The sequence below is a fragment of the Lissotriton vulgaris genome, chromosome 12 (assembly GCF_964263255.1).
Source record: "Lissotriton vulgaris chromosome 12, aLisVul1.2, whole genome shotgun sequence".
In the NCBI taxonomy this organism is placed as follows: Eukaryota; Metazoa; Chordata; class Amphibia; order Caudata; family Salamandridae; genus Lissotriton; species Lissotriton vulgaris.
In genome coordinates this window covers 100,155,019-100,176,744 of record NC_141700.1, presented here as the reverse complement: position 1 = coordinate 100,176,744, position 21,726 = coordinate 100,155,019, and the positions used below count along the sequence as shown (strand labels likewise).

The following is a 21,726-nucleotide window of genomic DNA, read 5'->3' as shown; positions in this document are numbered from 1 at the left end:
TAAACCCTAGGGTGAAGGTGGCTATTGTAGCTTTGATGAGAAATATCTGTATTTGTAAGGTCGTAACTTTGAGACCAGTCCACACTTTTGCCAGATTTGTCTGGCTTGTATCCTAATACATATACCAGGCTTCTCCTCATAACTCATTGAATAAGAGTTACATTTATTTTATTACGCTAATAGCACTTTACGTTTGGATTAGCTTGCTGCTCTATTCTGCCTGTTATGAATATCGCAGAGAGTTCCATGTTGAAGATTGAAAACGTACTTACTTGTAATCGTAATTCTTTATGTCCATTCTCTATGACTTCATAAAAGCCCCACTCACCTCCCCTCTTGTACAGCTACAGACTTTGACCCTATTTCTTTAGATTTATATCTTTGCTTTGCTCCAACAACAACTTGTTAGGCATGATGGGATAGTGCATTCTTCCAAGAGTCTGACAGGAGCAAGGTTTGAGATCATAATGTGTGTCTGTTTTGAATTGTGGAACCCTTTCCTTTTGTTTTGCTTGAATTACACTCTTGCTAGAGTGGTGTCTTCAGCCGAATACCCTGGTTTGTACCTAATTTTGGCTAATTGCTCAAAAAACAATAAATGTTACCCCTTTTACATGGTTCGTTTTTTGTATCATTAATAGACATTTTTGAAAAGGTTCTATTCTGTATGCTATATTTTATTAATTGAGAGAGAATACACTTGACAAAGAACTAGGATTACAAGTAAGTAACTTTTCCTTCTAGACCACGGTTTCTAAAATCTGTTCTGGGCACCACAGTGGGTCAGCTTACATCTTTGATGGAGTCAAATGGTCTGTCCTTGTAACCAACCGGAGAAGCTAAAAAAAGGAAATGAAATGACTTGGTTGAGGATGGCACAGCAGAGGAGGTGTTAGAAGGTGCATTTATTTCACAACTTCAGAGCCCATCTTCTTACATCTAGACCAGGCAGATATATCTTCAACCTTGGAGGATAGATTTCTTTTCTGAGTAAAAGGTGGCTCGGTCTCCAAATCTTGGAGCTCAGAATTTGTTTGGGAGATTAGTCATTTATGGATTGTGTCTTTGAGTAGTCAGAACAGAACTTGTAGTTGACTATTTATTGCTGCTCCTGATGATCTCCTTTGCTTCCACAGTGCGGGCGCTTCGGAACATCTGGTATTTCTTGATGCAGATTGGCGACATCTGCAACGAGGAGTTGGGGAAACCCTTCTACAAGTGCTGCAAAATCTTCGATGATGGCTTTGACTCTTGCATGCGGGTCATCCCATTCCTCTTCTTCCTCTGCTATATTGTGCTCCTCTTCAAATTGCTTTGCTGGGTGGCAAAATGTGAGTAGAATCCCACAGGTACATTGACTGTACCCATGTGCCTTTTAGGAAACTACTCCTCTGAATCTGATTTACAGAACAAAACGTCACTTGGTATCTCAGTCGGCTGTAAAATTATTTTATTGTTGATAAACGTGCCGTCCAATGTTAAAAAGAAAATCTAATATAAATAGAAAATTAATTTTTAGGAAGACCTAACCGCTTGGCCTTATTATGAGTTAGCGAGTTTTATACCCTTAGGTATGTATGCCCTGTGCCCAACAAGATTTTAGGACCGATAGCTGTATTGGAATTTATCTCGATTTAAAAGAGCCGGTGAAGCATTTTTGGGCCGGCAGCTATCTGTTTTTTAGGAGTTCTTGCAATCGTATCCACATTTTCTGCCCACTCAAGCCTGTGTTTAAAGGGTCAAGGGAGAGTTTGTACATTGGCCAAGCTGACATAGTTGTTCGGCTACAATGATTTTATTTGCTTTTATTTCCGACAGTGCTTCTCCTATTCTGTATCATTCCACACATCATTCAGGGCTTTATCAGGAGGAAAGTTGGAGAACGTAAGTAGAATAAAAAATATTATCTTAATCTCTACAATTAAGGTTTGGACTGCTGTCCAGAGACACGCTGGCCATGTGGAGATGTTGGGAGGGTTCCTCTGAGAAGGCGTAGCCTATGAATGGTGTGTGAGAATGGTGTGGTAAGTGGATGGCAGGTATGAGCCCTAGATACAATAGAAAGGCATAAAATACAGCCCAAAGCCTGATTGTTCAGGTGGACATGGCCTCATCAGCAAGGCAAGAGTTGGGCTGCACAGTGAAAACCAAGGTTACAGCTCAGATTTTACTGCAGATGAGGTTACCACTAGATCCTACCAGATCCCACACAGGAGAGTGTTAAAAAAGGAAGCCTAAAGATTTCTAGTAAATATAGAGGACAGATTAATGCCAAGGTAGAGAAGAAGAATGTCTTGCAGCTGTATTTGTAGTTGGGGAGGAACTCTGACCTCCTGCACACCATGTTATAACTCACAGTAATCCCTCTCATAGAGCTAAACTTTTAATTGATCCTCACACTACTTTTAGGAGATCCTTACATAGATCGAAATAGGTCCACGTGCAGCTTGCAATCTACGGTCACGTATGACCAGAAGAGCCTCCCAAAGACACCAAAAAACCACATGTAGCTCTGAAAAGACTATTACAAGGCTCCCAAGATGCATTCACGTACTCTCACAATATCATTACATGGCCCAGTTGAAGTTCACAGTGTCCCCAGCATGCTATTTCACAGAGTCAGGAGACCCTCGCTTAGCTCCAACTGAAAGTCAGTTGGAGCTAAGCGAGGGTCTAACTACTAGCAAACTATGATGTAGCCAGAGGCTGTAGGATATTTAAAGCACTGAGTAGATCACCCTTAGAGGAGGAGAAGATGAGGATTACTGTTTAAAGACATATATTTCATCAAGTTTGGGTAGTCTCCTTTGTGTGGGGTTTGTGTGAGGATAAACACTCTCCTGCCATGAGTAGGCCCTTCATGCTCAATGGACCAACTCATAAGTGTCCCAATGCTTTACAAGCTTCTGACCTCTACCGCTCTTTCGTCTGCACTGCTATCCGGCGCAGCCATCATGAAGGTCATCGCGTTCATCAGGAGACAGTTTGACTTCAATATCACCATCACCCACAAGTTCGACATCGACTTCAGCGCAAGCAAGTCTCTCTCACAGATAGCCGCAGACATCATGGCGGACGTCAATGAACGGATGCGCCCTTACAAGGAGTTCATCACCGTGTTCGCCTCTGTGGCCTCCATCATTACCGTCTACATCTATTACAGGTGCGTGTGGGGAAGGCTACTGCATGAATGAGGTGAGGTCTTGAGGATTGAAAAAAAAGCAAACTGACCAGGTGTCTCAGCAGCGCTGATCTTTTAGAGAAGCATCATGTCAGTCAATTGTATGATTTCCCTCCACAGGACAGTGATCAATGGAATGGGCAGGTGTGTGTGTGTGTATGCATCTGTGGTTGTCTGTCTGTGACTGTCTGCCGAGCTGTTGGTCTGTTTACCTCAACATGATTTTCAAGCCTGGTTTTCCATAACTATGGAGGTTCCACCCCTGTCATGCCAGTGTTTTCATCATTTTTCTATATATCGCAGTGATGAGATGTGGCTTGAGAAGAAGTGGTCTAACGAGTGGGGGAGGGGCTGCATAGGACCCAAGAGTGCACACCTTTGCTAACTACACCTCTGTAAAGACTGCAACCTCTAAACACTTCAAACGCAAAGGGATTGGGACTTCTAGAGAATGTGCTTAGTATATTGCTTCCTAGTTACCTCATCCCTGACTGGTTGTCTTCTCCCTCTTAGGGCGCTGCTCTACCGCAAGTATTATCTGTATGATGATAACTTTGACAATATCTACATAACCAGAGCCTTCCTGGAAATTGATTTCATGAGGGCTCGGCATGGCCGGAGCACCATCCTGCCTTTGCTGTCATCAGAGAGTCGAAAATATCTCCGACCCGGTAAGTTAACGCAGTGCTCCATTTGCACGTGCCCCATGGAAGAGCTGATTGGCTGCAACATCCTTGGTAGCAAGGGTCAGACTGGTAGAAGTAGAGTTTCCATTCCACTTTTGCCACCAGCCTGCTTGGTCTTCACCAGGCAGACGTTTGGAATGAATTAAATTTTTTTTAATTTAAGGGTGAATCTTTGACAGTAGGCCAACGTTATTTCCTTAACAGTGGTTCTTAGGAGGGTGGTTTCTTTAAGGCTGCTTAAATATTTCTCTGAGCAAGGTACGTTGTACATCCTGACAACACGTCCATATTCAATAGAACTGGCGTCATAACTCTGAGTCATCATTTGCAGATGGGCTGTCTCCAGATATTGTCTTGGCCAGATAACAAGAGGCGGTCAAACATGGACTTGACTGATGTGAAGTGAATCATCTAATAACACCATACATTACATCTGAGCCAGTCAGTAACCTTTTGCAATTAGCTCATTCTGTCAATCAGTCCCCGTAGCCAGCCATATTGAAGTATTTTGAGTCACCAGCCTTCCAGTCCAAAGGGCTCTCCACTTTGTTCTGTATCACTGGTGAACGTAACATTGGCAAATTTCTTCTGCTGTTCCTGACAAGTCATGAATTTTAGATGTAATCTGCAAGTGTTAGGCATGGAGGTCCTCAGAGATTTCCTGTCTTTTGGTCATGAGTTTCCTCAGACTGTGAAAATCTCAATCCAAGTGAGCAATAAACCTGTTCTTTCTGTATTGGCCAGTACGAATGGCTAATACCCATCAGACGTGGTTCCCTTGCTCGCTTTGTCACTGGATTCAAGCTAGTCTAGCTGATGAGGGGTAATACCCCGAATCCGGTCCCAAGATGCTTGTTTCCGGTCCAGGGAGGACCTGACCTGGCAGTTCGTCTGGACTGTTCCCATGGCGAACAGGGTTAAGACTGATTTGCATATGGCTGGGTCCAAACTGGGGTGGCATAGAGAACAAAAGAACAATGGATTATACCCAGATCTGTGAGTGGGGTGAGAGGTTGAAAAGTTTCAGCACTCGGTTCATTATCTTGTTGTGTTTGCTAATACCCATCAGTACCAGGACTGGTCCTTCCTAGACGCATGTTCTTGTTCTCCAGATCCCTACTGGTTAAAAAAACACAAAAAGGAATGCCGAAGAAATAGGTGACTAGAGAATTGGTTTATTTCACTAACCACTATGACAATTGAAGTATGTATGTAGCCTCCCTCAACTTCGACTTCCATGTTTGTGTCTGAGTAACGACCATCCTGCTAAGGCCTCATACTGTCAAATGCAAAAAATAATCGGATGGTTCTCGCTGTGTCCTGCATCCTGTCCGAGCTCCAGTTAGAGTTGCTCACTTCAAATGTGAATTCAAGTGAATAAATAGTGCTAACTCTTTCCCCTAGACCCTGCTTTCCAGCTATCCAAGTATTTACACTACCAAAATCCCTCAACTGCCGCTGGGAACAATTGGGGATCACCCACTAGTAATCCCACGTTGTCCAGCACTCTGATTTTCATGTCAGGGCAAAATATAATGCTTTGGAGACATAGAAGATTGACCATGAGGCCTCAGGCCTGTGTACGCTTCTACTTGTGGCTCTAATGTCCTACCTCGTAGACGGGATGATAGGATTTAAATAGTACAGATCAAAGCTGATTCAACAACAACCCCCCCATTCCTCAGTTTGGAAAAAGCAGCCGTTACCCTACCATGCCCAAGGTGTTCCAAATTTTTTTAGGTGAAACCTCTTCCAAAAGTTGCTTAACCATATTTTTGAAGGATCGGCCAATGTTTGACGCTTAGATGTCAACAGGCCTGATTCATATTTCTTAGTTCATGTATCCTAGGTTTCTTCTCCTTGACCTTACTTTTGGTTCTTTCCTTCCTCATCCTATCCAGGCTCATGCTTCATGACCCTGAAGGAAAAGAGACTCTACACACTCGCCATCACCAAAGTCCTACGACAAATGATCATCGTCCTCTTCTTTGTGATTATGGACTACATTATTTACTGGATCCTCGATATGGTGCGCTTCCATTTGCAGCGAGAGATCGTTGCCAAAGGTGAGACACCCGGCCTTGGCCTGTCGTAATCTTTATTTTTTCTCCTGTGTATGCTTTCTCGTCACGTTGACCACCCTCTTGCATCCTGAATCTGATAAAGACTCGCCTTAGATTCCAAAATAGAGTATAGCTTCATTCCATTTTGTATAGCTTGGGTAGAAACAGAAGGGTCAATCAAAAGAAATGAGAGTTTACAGAGCCCAGTATAATCTGGATTATTGTGTTCAGATCTTGAGGCCTCCTCTGAAGGGATCGTTCAACTTCCAAGAGCCTTCTGGGGCCTCTTGGTGAGTATTGATTCCACATCCAAAGGCCTCATGTAGTTTTGTGACCATCTCTGGAGGTTGCATTTCCATATGGACAACGATAGACGGATGGCCAGAGACAGGTGGCGAAAGACTGGGTACATTGCAAGCCTTACGTGGAAAGGCTTGAGAACGGTTTCATGTGGACATCACAGGAGAAGGGGGAGAAAGGTGGGCCTGAGGGAGAAGTTTGAGATTACATAGAAAGGAACAAGAATAGGTTGAGTTGTAATGGATTTTTTAGGCTGTGCCAGGCCACAAGAGGGTGAAGGGAGAGAGGTCTTCCACCCTCCTGCAGCCCAAGAGGTGGGAGTATCATAACAGGTCCACCTGGGTAGAAGATAGGGACAGTCATTTCCCTAGTTACAGGGGGAAGATTTAAAGTCAGCCTAGATATATCTGAGTGTCTGTCTGTCTGCAGCCCAGATGTTGTTCTCTACAGCTGGGAATGGTGGATGGAGGACTCCAGTGGGGCTTGGAAGTCCTGTCCAGTCAGCCTAGGGCAAATGTGTTTGTGTGCAATAAGCAGTATATGTGGGAGAAGGGGCTTGAGGAAAGAGAAGGAGAACTCCTGTTGAGGAAATGAGAGGAAGGAAGAAAAGTTAAAGGAAAGAAAAAGATGGATAGAGAAAGGCGGCATGAAGGGGATAGGGGAGTGACTTTGGTGGAGAAGGGCAAAGGAAAGGGAACATGGGAGAAAGACCTGATGGAATAGAAGGGAGGGCTTTGGAAAGATAAGAGGGGGATACAAACTTAGGGAAGGCAAAAAAGAGAAGAAGGACTTTTGCAAATAGAAGGAGGAAGAGAGAAGGACTGCGACCAGGAGGCAGGAGAACTGAAAGAATGGAGAGTGAGAATGTTTGAAAAGGCGGGAGACAAAGAGCTGAAATCAGAAGAATGAGCAGCAGGAGAAGGACTGAGGAAAGGACTGTTTGCTGGAATGAGTGGTTTTATTTGCCACGTTTTTGATAAACAGCCTAGTCGTGCTTTGTAATCTGTAAATGATACAGCACAAGTGTGGGGGCTTGAAGCAATGGCGCCTCTTTCAGACGTCTGATTAACACTGCTTCCATTTTTGAGAAATCGCTTTCCTTTCTACAGTCCAGTTGGCTGTATACTTTTGAATATGCATTTTCTTTGCAGATTGAACTCTAATTTGTGTTGCCTTATTTCACTATACATGTTGGACTGAAATGAACCTGGTGGAGCCACTGTCTTAAATATAAATGTACAAGGCACGTAAAACCTGAGGTATGAAGGTACAAGAATAAAGCACATCTGGATAGAGTTGTTTCTCTGCAGGCCCATTGTGGTTATGTTGGTGTCTTTTTATAGGACCCAGTTCATTGGTTAGCTCTACCCTGATGTCACTAAACTCTCTGTGTGTTCTTCTGCAGCCCCTGTCAGCATCTCTGTCCAAGTCCAGGGTGAGGGATATACCACCGACATTTTCAGAGACATTGTGAAGTCGTTCGATGAGCTCCAGGTGAGCAACATCAGCGTTGTATCCCAGAAGTGCTTCTTGCAGCCTTCAGAGCCGGACTACAAAGGATACCTCATCATAGGTGAGACAGTGGGGCAACAGGGCAGAGAGCCAGGGAATCAGGGGTTTGGGATGGCAGAATTGGACAAGCGGCATCTGGGAAAGAACAGTGAGGTCATGGGTAAGGGTGCCAGATGTGAAGGATAGAGACGGAGAAGGCACAAGTCATAGATGGACGCGAGAGGATGGAGAGACCCTGCTCCATCGTCCTCAGCCCCATGCCCAGGTAGAGTCTGTGGGGTGTTTGTGGGGTCATCTTTGTTTGCTCGCATTTTCCAAGACTGTATGGCCTCCAATATACTTAACGAAATATGACCTTAAGGCAGTGCTTAATTTGAGCTGGTGGTTTCCGGGGCTGGGCACCGGCATTTAATTGTCAACACCAGCGCTTTTGACAGTGGGCCACAAGATGGCGCTGTATGGCTAAGTTAGATATGTCCACTACAACAGTTACTTTTTAATTGAATATAGATTAAAAATGACTTATACCTGCCTCTCAAGCCATTCTAGTAGCTTTCGGGGCCTGGAATAGTCCAAATTGTCACACTTGTAGGAGTGGAATGGTTAGTAGTTGTGTTGTCACTGTCATTGGCAGCATAGCAGGGGCAATGAGTGGTGTAAGCTGCAGTGGCCTCCTGATGAGTGCCCCAAAACATATGTTTTTTTTTTACAAATTAAGCACTGCCTCAGGGTGTGTCAACCCTCTATCCCACTGGCAGAAGCCCTCTGTGCCAGGAGCAGGTCGCCTTTTGATCTCTTAACCGCACAATAATAACATCTCCATGTTTTAAGAGCGCAAATGGAGGAAAGAAACACATTAACAGCAAGTTGTTAACTCTTTAAAACGGATATCAACAAGCACATTTTATTTAATCTGTAATCCCAGTTTAAAAATGTAATCACCAGGTTCCACACATCGGTTTGAATTTCATATATGGAAATTATGTGTGACGTACAAAAAGTAAACTAATTTTTTCTTTTTTTCACATTCGTGCGACGGCGTTCGTTTGTTGTTTTCATAAAGCTCACACGCAGCCAGGAAGCAGGTTCTGAGCAAAAACATCATGCACTGTGTCACTTTTGTAAGTCTCACCTACCAGAGAGCAATCTGGCTGTGGAATACATATTGTGAATTTAGAGGGCTGTTACCGCCCACCAAATGTTTCTCATTGGTTGGCTTTTATTGTCTTTCTCATTTACTTTGCTTCTTATTTGATGACTTTCCCTCCACTTCTTGTGTTTGCCCTTACCCAAGACCACAACCTCTTTATAATCCTTTTGATTGGCTTACTTTTATACTTCCATTGCTCACTTCTAGGAACTTCTTATTTTTATTTCGGTCAAGCACTCTAGGAGAGTGTGTGTGTGTTTCCCGGCTTTTTTCCTCATGAGCCTCCCACTGGCCAAATACAAACCCCACATGCTTTACAGCTTTCTCCTTTGTGTGCTGCTGCTTTCCCTTTCATGCGTTCCTCTCCTCAAACTCCTCTACCCTCCCGCGTTGCATAGTCCTCGCTGCAGCCACATCCTGGACCTCCCCAAACGAACCCACATTGCCCCCCACCTGAAAGACCTCCACTCGCTCCCCATCCAGAAAAGGTGCCAGTTCAAGATCTTCGTGCATGCCTACAAAGCCCTCCATGACCTAGGACCTGCCTATATCAACCATCGACCCAACTTACATCAACCCTGCAGACACCTGCGCTCCTCGTCCCTCGCACAACCCCTGTACCCATTGCAGCCGAAGTGGTGGCCGCTCCTTCTCCTACATCGCTGCCAAGAACTGGAACGACCTTTCCCTCCAGCTCCGTACAACCCCCTCACTGGCAGACTTCAGAGAGAGACTCAAGACCTGGCTCTTCAACAGAGACACCACGCCCAGACACCACTAGGAGGGACAGTTTTGCACTTTACAAATACTGCTTGAGTGATTGATATTCCATGCCTCATTCACCCTCTCCTTTCTGTGCAGCCTTCTTGGGAGTGTAGCTTGGCCAGTTAGATTGGAGGGTGTGAATCTTAAATTTCCCAACTAAAGAAGCAGTGGGCTGTAGGGTGGGGTGGTTGAGATGACCACGGTTAAGGGAGGGGCTGTTTCCACGAGGAACAGGCTCTCTTCTGATTTGCATCAGGTGGTCCTTTGCCTAGAACAATGGATGAAAAACGATGCCTTGGAATGCTACCCTGAGCAATTGCCACTGATTAGACTATTTCCAACAATTCATCCCATATCCTTTTGGGTATTTGATTGCCGTGGTATGCTTTAAACTAGAGACTGAGCAGCTTTCCAAGACTACTACTACCAATGTTTCTGAAATCCAAAAAGTAGTAAATTTGCACCCATTCAAGGAGTACTTCAGTGGGTACTTTGGTAGTTAACGTGACTATATATGTATTTAAGATTGCAATCCAAAAAATGAACAAGTTAAAACCTGTTATTGAAATAAGAACAGTAAGAAAACTCAACACAGACACAACACAGACTCTGGCCCTCATACCCAATTACCAAACCAAGAATGTGTTTGAGGTATGTCATCCCAAACACTCCAGCTGAATCCTAGGGCGTAATTATAGACGGCGCAGCATTACAGTCTAGTAGTGGTTGTGGTTGCGGATTCCCACCATGGAGAAAAAAGTGGCCCCCTTTCACCATGACCAACTTTGCAACATGTCCAATTACGTAAGCAGAAATACTTCAGAATTCGCACCAATAGTGATTCACAACAGTTTGTCAGAGGTTAGCCTGGCAACCAATGGCACACTTCTGAAAGATTTGTGAATGGGAATGGCTTATAGTTTGGAGGCATGCAAGGTGGCAAACCTGCGGGTGTAGATTTACAACTTTTCAAAAGAACAGCAGGAATGGAAAGGCTGAAAGAACTGATTCCGACATGGCCCTTCATCATTATTCCAGCTTTGCAGGTACATCAGACTCTTGAAGGATGATGTACCTCAAGTGGCCCACTGACTTATGCAATCCTCTCTACAATGTCTAGAACTAGACTATGTTTTCACTTACGCTTCCTATATAGCTCGACTCACCGGAGACAACCACCCATGCTTCCTAACCTCTAAAAACAGGGACTTCAGGAAGCTGAAGAAAAGTGAGCCTCTCTTTTAGGCACCTGCTCACAATGCTACGCGGATCCACTCGCCCTAAGATCTCAAAATGTCTACCCCGTTTGCATCCTCAACCAATCACCCATGACGTAACTTTCCTTCCTATTTATTTTATTTTAAAATCTGTTTTTATTATTAGGTTTTCTTAAACAGGACCGAAATACACAATAAACATTCCTCTTAATAGTGGTCATTTGATGGGGTCATTAAAATCAAGTATACATCACGGCAGCTTTAAGCAAAATAGATTCACATTGCCAACTGCGCCGTGTATATGCGGCTGCAATGGGCACTTATGTCTTGAGTATTTATCATTGGTGTTTATGTAGGTGCCTCAGCGCATGCATGTATGTTGCATATCGATTCTGTGTAGCTGTCTGTGACCTGGGAAGTCGGGTACTAATGTAACAGGGGCAACTTAAAACATAATAGGTGGTTGCGTGATAGTAAGAGCGTTCCCTGGTCCTCCTGCATGGTGTATCTCCTGTATTGTCACACAGGTAAGGGAAACAATTGTGTGTCTAAGGGGCAATATTGGACCCGCACATTTATGTCCGCTTCCTGTTTTCACAAATCAACTTTTTGGCGGTCAGTAGCCTCTTCTTTTAGTGTGTACCCCTATACAGTGGCGTTCGCTGAGGGTAGCAATAATTACTTTCCGACGTTCCGTCGTATGTCCGTGTTTACTACCGCCGCCCCACCTCCCGCAGCCTATGCGAGCTGCCACTGTATAAATGCAAAATGTACAGTTTCTATTCAAATGGAAGGGTGCGGTCTGTACATTGGGTGAGAGTGTCTGCCACCTCTGTCCAACACCTGTGCAGGTTGGAGCATCCCAACAAAACACATGCAGTAAATAGGCGTCTATGAGGGAGCAACGGGGACAGGTGGCGTCCACCCAGCCAGAATATAGGTTCAAATTTCCAGGTGTCAGGTATGCTCTCTGTATAATGTAGTATTGTATTTGGCGTAGGCGCGCATTCCTAGGGATGTGTACAGGGCTCTCCAATACTGAGGGCCACTCGGGGTCCATGAGTTAGGGAACCGAAGATTTCAAATGTTGCCTTCAGAGATAATAAATTGTCTTTAGCGGTGTTTCCTACATTCCAGTGTTCTAAAATGTATTATTGTTTCTTTCCCTGCATCCAGGTCTCTTGTATGGAGTCTCTTTCTTTGTGGCCTTGTTTGGAGCCTATGTCTACAGACTGCAGAGGGTAGTCTGTGCTGCATACTACCCAGACAGGGAGCTGGTGAGTAGCCCACAGCGGGGCAGTCTGTTCTGCTCATTCCCTAGACTGGGAGCAGGGGGTACCTATGTTGGACTAGGTGGGCTGAATAAAATCCAGCCACAGAAAATGTGGAAACAGCCGCTGCACAGCGTGGGGGCAGATGGCTTTGACACATGGCCAGTGAGCAGTAGACACTGGATGCTCTTCAGAACCGCAGCCCACCTTTGCTGAACCACAACCTGGTCTCCTTCACGCCATATTGAAGCCCTCACTCCTCTGACCCAGGCTTTGTGTCTTTGTTTCCATCTACACCACAGCACACCTCCTCTGACCCAGGCTTTGTGTCTTTGTTTCCATCTACACCACAGCACACCTCCTCTGACCCAGGCTTTGTGTCTTTGTTTCCATCTACACCACAGCGCACCTTCTTTGTTTCCATCTACACCACAGCGCACCTCCTCTGACCCAGGCTTTGTGTCTTTGTTTCCATCTACACCACAGCGCACCTCCTCTGACCAAGGCTTTGTGTCTTTGTTTCCATCTACACCACAGCACACCTCCTCTGACCCAGGCTTTGTGTCTTTGTTTCCATCTACACCACAGCGCACCTTCTTTGTTTCCATCTACACCACAGCGCACCTCCTCTGACCCAGGCTTTGTGTCTTTGTTTCCATCTACACCACAGCGCACCTCCTCTGACCAAGGCTTTGTGTCTTTGTTTCCATCTACACTACAGCGCACCTCCTCTGACCCAGGCTTTGTGTCTTTGTTTCCATCAACACCACAGCGCACCTCCTCTGACCCAAGCTTTGTGTCTTTGTTTCCATCAACACCACAGCGCACCTCCTCTGACCCAGGCTTTGAGTCTTTGTTTCCATCTACACTACAGCCCGCCTCCTCTAACTTCGCTGTTGTGTCTGGCTGTCATTTTCTGACCCACAGTTCTGATTCCAGTACCCTGTATTCACTTCCACTGCCGCCCACTCTTTGGCCAGTTCTCTCTCCAACCTCCCAGACGCCTCTGCTTTCTGCTTTCTCCTCTGCATCTGATTCTCCCCACCTTTTGTCTAACCTGTGTCCATGTGCAATACTCTCTATTTTCTGGAAGGTTCAAAAGCATCCCACTTTTATTTATCTGGTGATGCATTTCCGTTTGTCATGTGTGACTGCTCTGCCCTTTGCATAACATCATCACATGTTGTAATAAGCAGTTTCATCCCGGAGAGGTGACGCTTGGAAGAGGACAGATGCTTGAACGTAGGGGCAGGTTTTGATGGACAGTTCGGTTTGCATGAAGTACTTTGTTCAACCTTCCACTAATAACACAGACCTGCACTATATTGGTAAAGAACCTTAAGTTTGCGACACCACATGGCCTACTGCACAGAATACTTATGTTCCATTTGCAAGCCAGGGCAGGGACAAGTCTGTTTGCCTACTATTGCCACACCACCTACTTAGAGGCGGTGTACAGCCTACTCCAGTGTACACACTGCAGGGTAGCCATGACCCATATTGGGGTGTATATATATTTGTTTCATGTAGTCCATGCCCCTATAGGATAACTGTGACTTCCTTTTCATCATTTTACTGTTATTTGCTACATCATTTAAGAAATATTATATTTGCTGGAATTGTTCATTGACATATCCCCCGTCTTCGATTTATTGCCTAGTCCAAGGAAATTATATTGCCATGAGTAATATGGGGGATAGTTTTAAAGTGTACCAAGTACCTCCTAGGCTAGAGCGACAACTCGTCGAAAGACTTTAACTATGTTGTTTTGGTACCATGGTGTGCATATGTTTTACCTGAATCGGAGGGACAGAAGCATGGTAAGTGGGGGCTAGAAATACTGTATTGAGATAATCAGTGGAATGGATTGGTCCAACAGTGTCTTGGAATGATACAATGTTTCACAAAATCAGGGGTTCACAAGAGCAGTGGTAGTTGTGTTGCTTATGTAGGCAAAGTGCAAATTCAGTGGGATACAGACGTACATATGAACGATCATGTGCTGTTAGACCTTATAAACACAGTATAATGGGAGAAATTGTTAAAAGCAACACATTCCACACTTGCACAAGCTTTTTTCAGCAATTTACAAGATAAGATATGTCAGCAAAGTCTGTGTAAATAGTGAATGACCGAAAAGATTAGTGGACTAAACATTTCTTGTGGTAACATTCAAATTAATTGAAAGAAAGAAGTAGTGTGCGGAGAGTGACCATAGTTCATGGTAAATCAACAAAAAAATCAGGTTATGCGAACAAGAATGGGAGACGAATGTACTGCTATGCAGCAGCGATTTGGCCACTGAAGTTATTTGGCGAGTGCCAAGCAGTATCCAGGGTGAAATCTCATGTTATCTGATAAATACTTCTAGCCACAGATTCCTTACTTTAGAATTATACCCAGGCGTCAGAAATGTTTTTGTGAGCAGTACCCCTGTGTGCTGGTAGGTGGTGTAGTTTGGCTCTGCGTCGTCCGTGCCGGAAGTGACATTTGTGATGCCTATATAGGCGCCACCCAGGTTTGGGGGGCTCATTTCCTCTGGTGTACCGTTGTGCCCTGTGGTTCGGAAGGAGCCCCAGCTGGATCCTCTCCAGCAGCTCGGACCTCAGTGCCAGTCGGGCTCCAGGGATTAACAAATGAATCAAGACCAGCACCAGTCGTACTATCTCGACCTTTCTCAGCGCCGGTCCCGAAGACAACGCTTCCAGTGCCAATGGCACCCATGGGCGGCATTATCTCCTTTCAAATTTCCAACTCTGATATGGACCAAGAGGGGTGTCGCCCAATGCCAACTCTGCTGCTGACTGGAGACATGCCTTCCCGGCCGGAGCCTGAGCCCTATTCTTATTGGCCTGGGACGTGGGGAGGAATGGGAGGGGTCGCTGGTCCATGAAGAATGCCAGCCTTTACAATGCAAACATGGACTGTGTGAGGATCTGGGTGTAGTCAGTGGACTGGACACTTCTGGTACCTCGTCCAAGTCCAGCACTAGGGCTCCTGTGAATGGGACAGTTGCCCACCACTGCCCCTCACCAGGGGACCCAAACTACCTCACCCAACACCCTAGCCCGGAGACCTTGGTGTTCCAAGCCTCTACGTCCCCTGTAAACTCTGGCACACACCCTACGGCACCTCCAGATAGAGAATCCAAGAGGCTGGATGCTTTGGGGAAGAAGATGTTTTCTTCTACCAGCTTGGCACTGCGGTCTGTGAACACTGCATGCCTTTTGAGATACGGTTGTGCAGGTGCTGCCATCGGTCCCGGGCCATACTCTCCTGTTCTGTTGCCAATGGGAGAGATGCAGCAATGTTCACAATAAGATGTGGATTGGACACCATCAACTCTCTAGACAGAACGGTTTGGTCGATGGTGCACTTACGGTACTGTGCCTGGTTGAGAAAGACTGTTTTTTCTTGGGATGTTCAATCATCTCTTATAGCCATGCTCTTTGATGACTCTCATCTCTACGGAGACAAGGCGGATTCAGCACTGGATCATTTTAAGGACAGTAGGGCTATGACCAGGGTTTTGGGCTTATCTATAGCCCTTGCCCACCACAATCCTCCTTTTGTTGCTACGAATGGGGCTTCCAACCGCTCCTCTACTCTGTCAGCCATTGCGCCACTCATGCTCCCCAGCCTCTGCGTGGCCGAAGGCATGGTACCCATAAACCCGTGGGTCGAGTAGCTAGTTCACCCAATCAAATGGCAGTCACAACCTCCAAACACTCTTCATCTGCCCTTGTACCATCATGGGGACGCAGTTGGCGGCAGGATTCGCCGCCACCACCTGCCACGCTGGCGGTCCATAACCTCAGACAGGTGTGTTTTGCATATTGTCCGAAGGGGCTACTCCCTCCCCTTCATGACTGTCCCTCCCCCATGTCACCATCTCACAACTAGCTGATGGAAAATCATCTCTGTATCTCCACCAGGAAGTTGTGGCTCTCTTGGCCGAAAGAAGCCATAGTGAGGGTGCCCACGCCAGAAGTAGGCCATGGTTGCTATTCCCGCTATTTCTTGGTACCAAAAAAGGGCGGAGGCCTTCATCCTATCCTAGACCTTCACCCTCTCAATTACTTCCTCAAGAAGGAGAAGTTCAAAATTCTCACCTTGGCTCAGGTCCTGTCTGCCCAGGACCCAGGAGACTGGATGGTATCATTGGACTTACAGGACTCATACTACCACATTCCCGTGCAGTTCACTGTTGGCCATGAGCACTTTCAGTTCACTGTGCTTCCCTTTGGCCTTACCAGCATCTCTCGGGTGTCCACCAAGGTGATGGCAGTCTTCTCCCACCTCCAGACTACGGCAGACCTTCTGCACTCGCTGGGGTTCACTATCAACATGCAGAAGCCACACCTGACTCCCACTCAGACGCTCGCTTACATCAGAACTGTTCTGGACACAGTGCAGTTTTGGGCCGATCCTCCTGAATGGCGAGTTCAGGATATTCAAGGTATGATACCAATGTTTCAGCCTCTATCCTGGAGACTGACTGAGGCTGCTGGCCTCATGGCATCCTGCATCTTGCTAGTGCCACATGCCAGAAGGCAAAAGTGGTCTCTGCAGTAGGACCTGAAGTTCCAGTGGGCGCAGAATCAGGGGAATCTCTCCGACATGGTCTACATCTCAGAGGAAACTGCAAAAGACCTGCAGCGGTGGCTCACAAACCGCGATTGGGTCAGGGGCAGAACCCTCTGTCTTCCCCACCCAGATCATACAGAAATGATAGATGCGTCACTTGTTGGGTGGGATGGCCATCTGGGAGAAGTGGAGATCAGAGGGCACTCCTCTCCGGCGAATTCCGAACTCCACATAAATCTTTATTTTTTTATTTTTTTTTAAGACCTTTATTAACAGCAAAGCCATTGTCGTCACTGAGGCACTTACAAATTCACATTGCATGGAAGTACATATCACAATAACATTGTGGCCAAAGAGAAAATAAAAACTGTACACAGCCATAGTAGCCGGTATCCCGGGGGCCCGGCGGCGTGGTGTAGTGGCCCTGATCCAGTATAACCAATAGTGATACCTCTCTGGAGGTAGCGTGTGGTGCAGTGCGACAACTGGCCATCTCCTGATGTAAACTTGGTTGCAAGGTCTTATGTTGAGGAAAAGGTCAAAGAAAACTACCCAAACTCCCATCCCAACTCCCCCCTCCCTCCCGTGAGTGTGTCTGTGGAATTTCTACACCCTCCCAATCGTGAGTAAAACATGGTGTGTCTGCAGTGCGCCCTGTCCTAACCCCAACCCCCTTATGATTGTTCCCCCTGTAGCCACCCCACCACGCCCCCGTGAGACCCCGGACTCCAAGTCTACCCACACCCACCCCATCGCCCCCTCCCCTCCTTGCCCCATGGGGAGAAACCCATGTATGTCCAACCCACTACTCCAATACTTGGTCCTGGAGGTCTACCACCTCCGAGGTTTCCGAACCGACTTCCTCTCCCTTTTGTAAGTGTTCTTTGTAGAGGTCCCAAAAGTTTTTCGGTCTGCTCCTAGGCGGAAGCAATTCGCTGTACAGCTCTGTTTGAGTACAGCAATACTGTAGATCCCTTGTCCACCTTGTCTTGGCAGGAAGAGGCCCTCGCATCCAACAGGCCGCCACCACTCTCCTGGCTATCAACAACGCCATATCGACCAGACGACGCAGAGATGGGGGAGTGGCTTAGAGTAACCTAGGAGCGCCAGTTCTGGTGAGCGGGGCAGTGTCTCCCCCAATATCTGATCGAGTTCAGTAAATACCTCCCCCCAAAAAGCATGTACGCCAGGGCAGAGCCATGCCATGTGGAAAAAGTCGGCAACCGGCGTTCGGCAACGCTCACACTCCGCCGAGGGACGGAGGCCATATCGATGTAATCGTTCGGGGGTGTAATACACCCGCTGAAGGAACTTGAAATGCACCAACCTGTGCCTGCCATTAAGGGAGATTTTGCGCGTGCTGGAGCAGCAGTATCGCCACATATTGTCATCAATGGGCGATTGCAGATCGTCCTGCCATGCTGCTCTAGCTTTAGAGTGTAGCAAGCGCTGATGCGCCACTCCCAACTTGTTGACTTGCGAGATTAATTTAGCAGGTGTTTTAGATTTAATGATATAGGTCAGTTCAGGAACCTCCTCAGGTTCCTCCATAGCAGAGCCCAGAACCTCCCGGAACGCCGAGCGGAGCCTGTGAAACTGGAATTTCTGAAGCAATGAGGGGCCCGATGCCGTGGGTGTGAGCTGATCCCAGGTTTTTAGTGTACTCTCGGTGAACAAGTCCTCCATTTTCGCGATTCCGAGAGAGCGAAGAGCCTCGACAACGCCCTTTTCACCCAGGGGGTCCAGCCAGAGCGCCCAGTCTATCGGCATCAGTGGGGAGTACAATATAGTACAGCCACGAGCCCGCGCCAGGGCATGCCATGCATGGTTGGTTGCCTTAAGGGAATCCATCCGCCCGACAGAGCGATCCACCGGAAGGCAGATCGTGGCAGGCAAGGGGAGCGGGTCCGCAAACAGTTTTTCTAGGATGAGATGCGGCGTGCGTGCGTCGCCGTGGACCAACGAGTGCAGATGAGCAGCTTGCGCCACTCGGTAGTAGCGCTCCAAGTCCGGGGCACCAAGACCCCCCATCTCACAGGGGAGAATAAGTGTCGCCCACTGTACTCTAGTTTGTTTGCCGCCCCAGGCCAGTCGGATCAAGACTTGTGTGAGCTGTCTAAAAAAGGACTTCGACAGCACCACTGGAATATTTATGAAAAGGAACAGGAACCTGGGCAGCACGATCATTTTCATGATGGCGATCCTGCCTAGGAGGGATAGCGGGAGTTTACACCAAGTGTCCACATCATCGACTAATTTATTGAAGGCTACGCCATAGTTATCCCGGACCAAGACCTCCGGGTCAGTATGCAGTCGAATGCCCAAGTACCTGACTGAGTCAGTGGACCACTTCAGAGGGTACTCCATGTCGAAGGGACGTGTCACTGGAGTGAGAGGGAAAGCGATGGATTTGTCCCAATTCACCCGTAGACCTGAGAGTGAGCCAAAGCGGACCACCACCCAGAGAACTGCGGTCAGATTCGACTCCGGGTTTCGGACATATAGCAAGGTGTCATCCGCGTACGTCGATATCCCTATTTTGTAGGTGGGAAAGCTTATCCCCTCCAGACTGTGGTACTCCCGTATGGCACAAGCTAGGGGTTCCGCCACCAGCGCATAGAGTAAAGGCGATAGGGGGCAGCCCTGCCTAGTCCCCCTACCAATATAAATCGGTTCCGACACCCTGTCTCCCAATTTCAGTCTGGCTGACGGGCGGTGGTACAGCGCCCCAATCCTCTGCAGAAACGGTTCGCCCAAGCCCAGCTTCCGTAGCACTCTGATCATGAAAGGCCATTCGACAGAGTCAAATGCCTTCTCCATGTCCAGGAATATCGCTAGCGCCCGGTTCTCCTGTCGGACATGTTGCATCGTACCCAGCACCGTACGTATGTTGTAAGTTAAATTTCTGCACGGAACGAATCCTGACTGTTCAGGCGCAACCAGCTCCGGGACCAAGAGAGCCAGTCGATTGGCAAGTACTTTGGCGTAAATCTTTGCGTCCACATTTAGCAGACTAAGAGGCCTGTACGAACTGCAGAGGTCCGGGGGTTTCCCCGGCTTCGGTATAGTGACCAGCAACGCCTCACGCATGGTGAGGGGCATCTCACCGTCCTCACAGATCGTGTCGAAGAGGGTGATCAGGTGTGGGAGCAAGATGTCTTTGTAGGCCTTATAGAAGCCTACCGTGAGCCCGTCGGAACCCGGTGCACTACCTGCTCTCATGCCGGCAAGGGCCTCCAAAATTTCGTCCCCATGAAAGGGGGCCATCAAAAATTCCCTGTCCGAATTCCGCAGGAAAGGCATGGCGATATGGTCCAGGTAATCGTCAATTTCGCTCTCAACGCCCTGTGTTTTGGACTGATAAAGTTCGGCATAGTAGCGTCTGAAAGTCGATAGAATTTGTTCCTCATCCGCGACCACGTCGCCCTCCGGGGATCTCAACTCATCTATCACTAGAGGTCTCCGAGAGCCCTTAACAATACGAGCCAGAAGGGCGCCCGGCCTATCTCCCTCCCCGTAGACCCGGGCAGTGGCGTATTTACCCATATAGAGAATCTCCCTGTCTGCTAGTGACTGATACTCTGACAGTAAAGGGGTGAGCGCCGAGCCATTGTCAGTGCCAGGATCCAGTAGGTGGCGGCTCTCCAGGTCCGCCAGCTGAGCTTCTAATGCGGTCAGCTCCCGCCTAATGGTGTGCAGCATACTGGAGTGTTTTGACATAGCCATGCCTCTAATAAAAACCTTGAATGTCTCCCAGACCGTGAAAAAGTAATCAACAGAGCCCAGATTAGTAGCAAAAATTTTTTCAATATCTTCCGCCAGTTCGCCCCGAAAGACATCATCCAACAGGGCGAAGGGGGGGAACCTCCAGGTGAAGGCCGGTATACCCTTCCTAGCAGTGGAAAGATGCAACAGAATGGGGGAGTGGTCCGAGAGGGTGCGTGGGAGAACCTCGCAAGTGACAATACTGCTCAGGACCAGAGGAGTCGCCAACTAATAATCTATTCTAGTGTGGACGTTATGGTAGGCCGAATAGTGTGTAAAGCCGCCCTTCGAGGGGTGTTTGTCCCTCCAGACATCTATCAGGTCGAGCTTAACCAGCTCGGCTCTCATGTAGGCGGCGGAGGCCACCGGGCGCCGAGCAGGGCCCGCAGAGCGATCCCTCTCAGGGTCAAAGACAAAATTAAAATCCCCTCCCTATAACATCCCAGGTTGTGCATAAGACCTACAGTGTGCGGACAGGGCAGCATAGAATTCAGGGTTATCATAATTGGGGCCGTAAACATTAACTATCAACAGGTCAAGTCCCTTACCCACACCTAGCCAGGACATATCGACCCTCCGTATCTGCCATTACCGGGATCAATTTCAATTGTGAGGAAGGGCTGACCCAGATTAATACTCCCCGAGAATGTGTTGTGAAGCCAGCCGCTACGATATGTCCCGCCAACCCACGAGACTGTAACATCCTACTGTTGATAGGCAAATGGGTTTCCTGCAATAGGGCCAAATCAACATGATGTCGGTGTAGGTAGCTAAGGACCTTCCTCAACTTGCGGTAATCGTTCAGGCCCGCGCGTTCCATGTCATCATTTTCAGAGTGTGTGGGGAATGTGTGGGAACATTCAAAGTAGCATTCGACATAGCAAGGACATTTGAACCATGGTATCACCAGGGATGGCGAGAACAAAACGCAGCAGTACACATTTCCCCGTTGTAGCCAGCCGGCATTTCAATTCGGGTACAGTTCCACAGAGCAGTCCACTAAATGCAATTGCAAACTCCCCAAACCCATTGAAACAAGAACCTCCGTCAGTAGCCTCCCCCAACCCCACCACCCGCTCCCCCACCCACCCACAGCCGACCACCCCCAACCAGGTCAGACAGGCCCCAAGAACTACCCCCATCAACCCAAAAATAGCAATTTGTAGGTCGTTTCGAAACTCTACTCCCCAGGGAGTCACTCAGCCAAAGGCACCAGGGCAGAGCACGCC

General features: G+C 47.5%; 1 protein-coding gene across 2 annotated transcripts in view; it reads left to right on the top strand.

Annotated features, from left to right (window-relative positions):
• Positions 1–21,726, top strand: part of DCST2 (DC-STAMP domain containing 2) — an 84,714-nt gene that overhangs the window by 8,761 nt on the left and 54,227 nt on the right. The window contains exons 4-10 of one of the 2 annotated variants that reach the window (XM_086947375.1): positions 1,137–1,331; positions 1,819–1,884; positions 2,950–3,163; positions 3,695–3,852; positions 5,769–5,933; positions 7,636–7,803; positions 12,051–12,151. In XM_086947375.1, coding sequence (XP_086803501.1) covers positions 1,137–1,331; positions 1,819–1,884; positions 2,950–3,163; positions 3,695–3,852; positions 5,769–5,933; positions 7,636–7,803; positions 12,051–12,151 — 1,067 coding nt within the window. The remainder of the gene's footprint in view (positions 1–1,136; positions 1,332–1,818; positions 1,885–2,949; positions 3,164–3,694; positions 3,853–5,768; positions 5,934–7,635; positions 7,804–12,050; positions 12,152–21,726) is intronic. The other variant, XM_086947376.1, reaches the window with a different exon arrangement.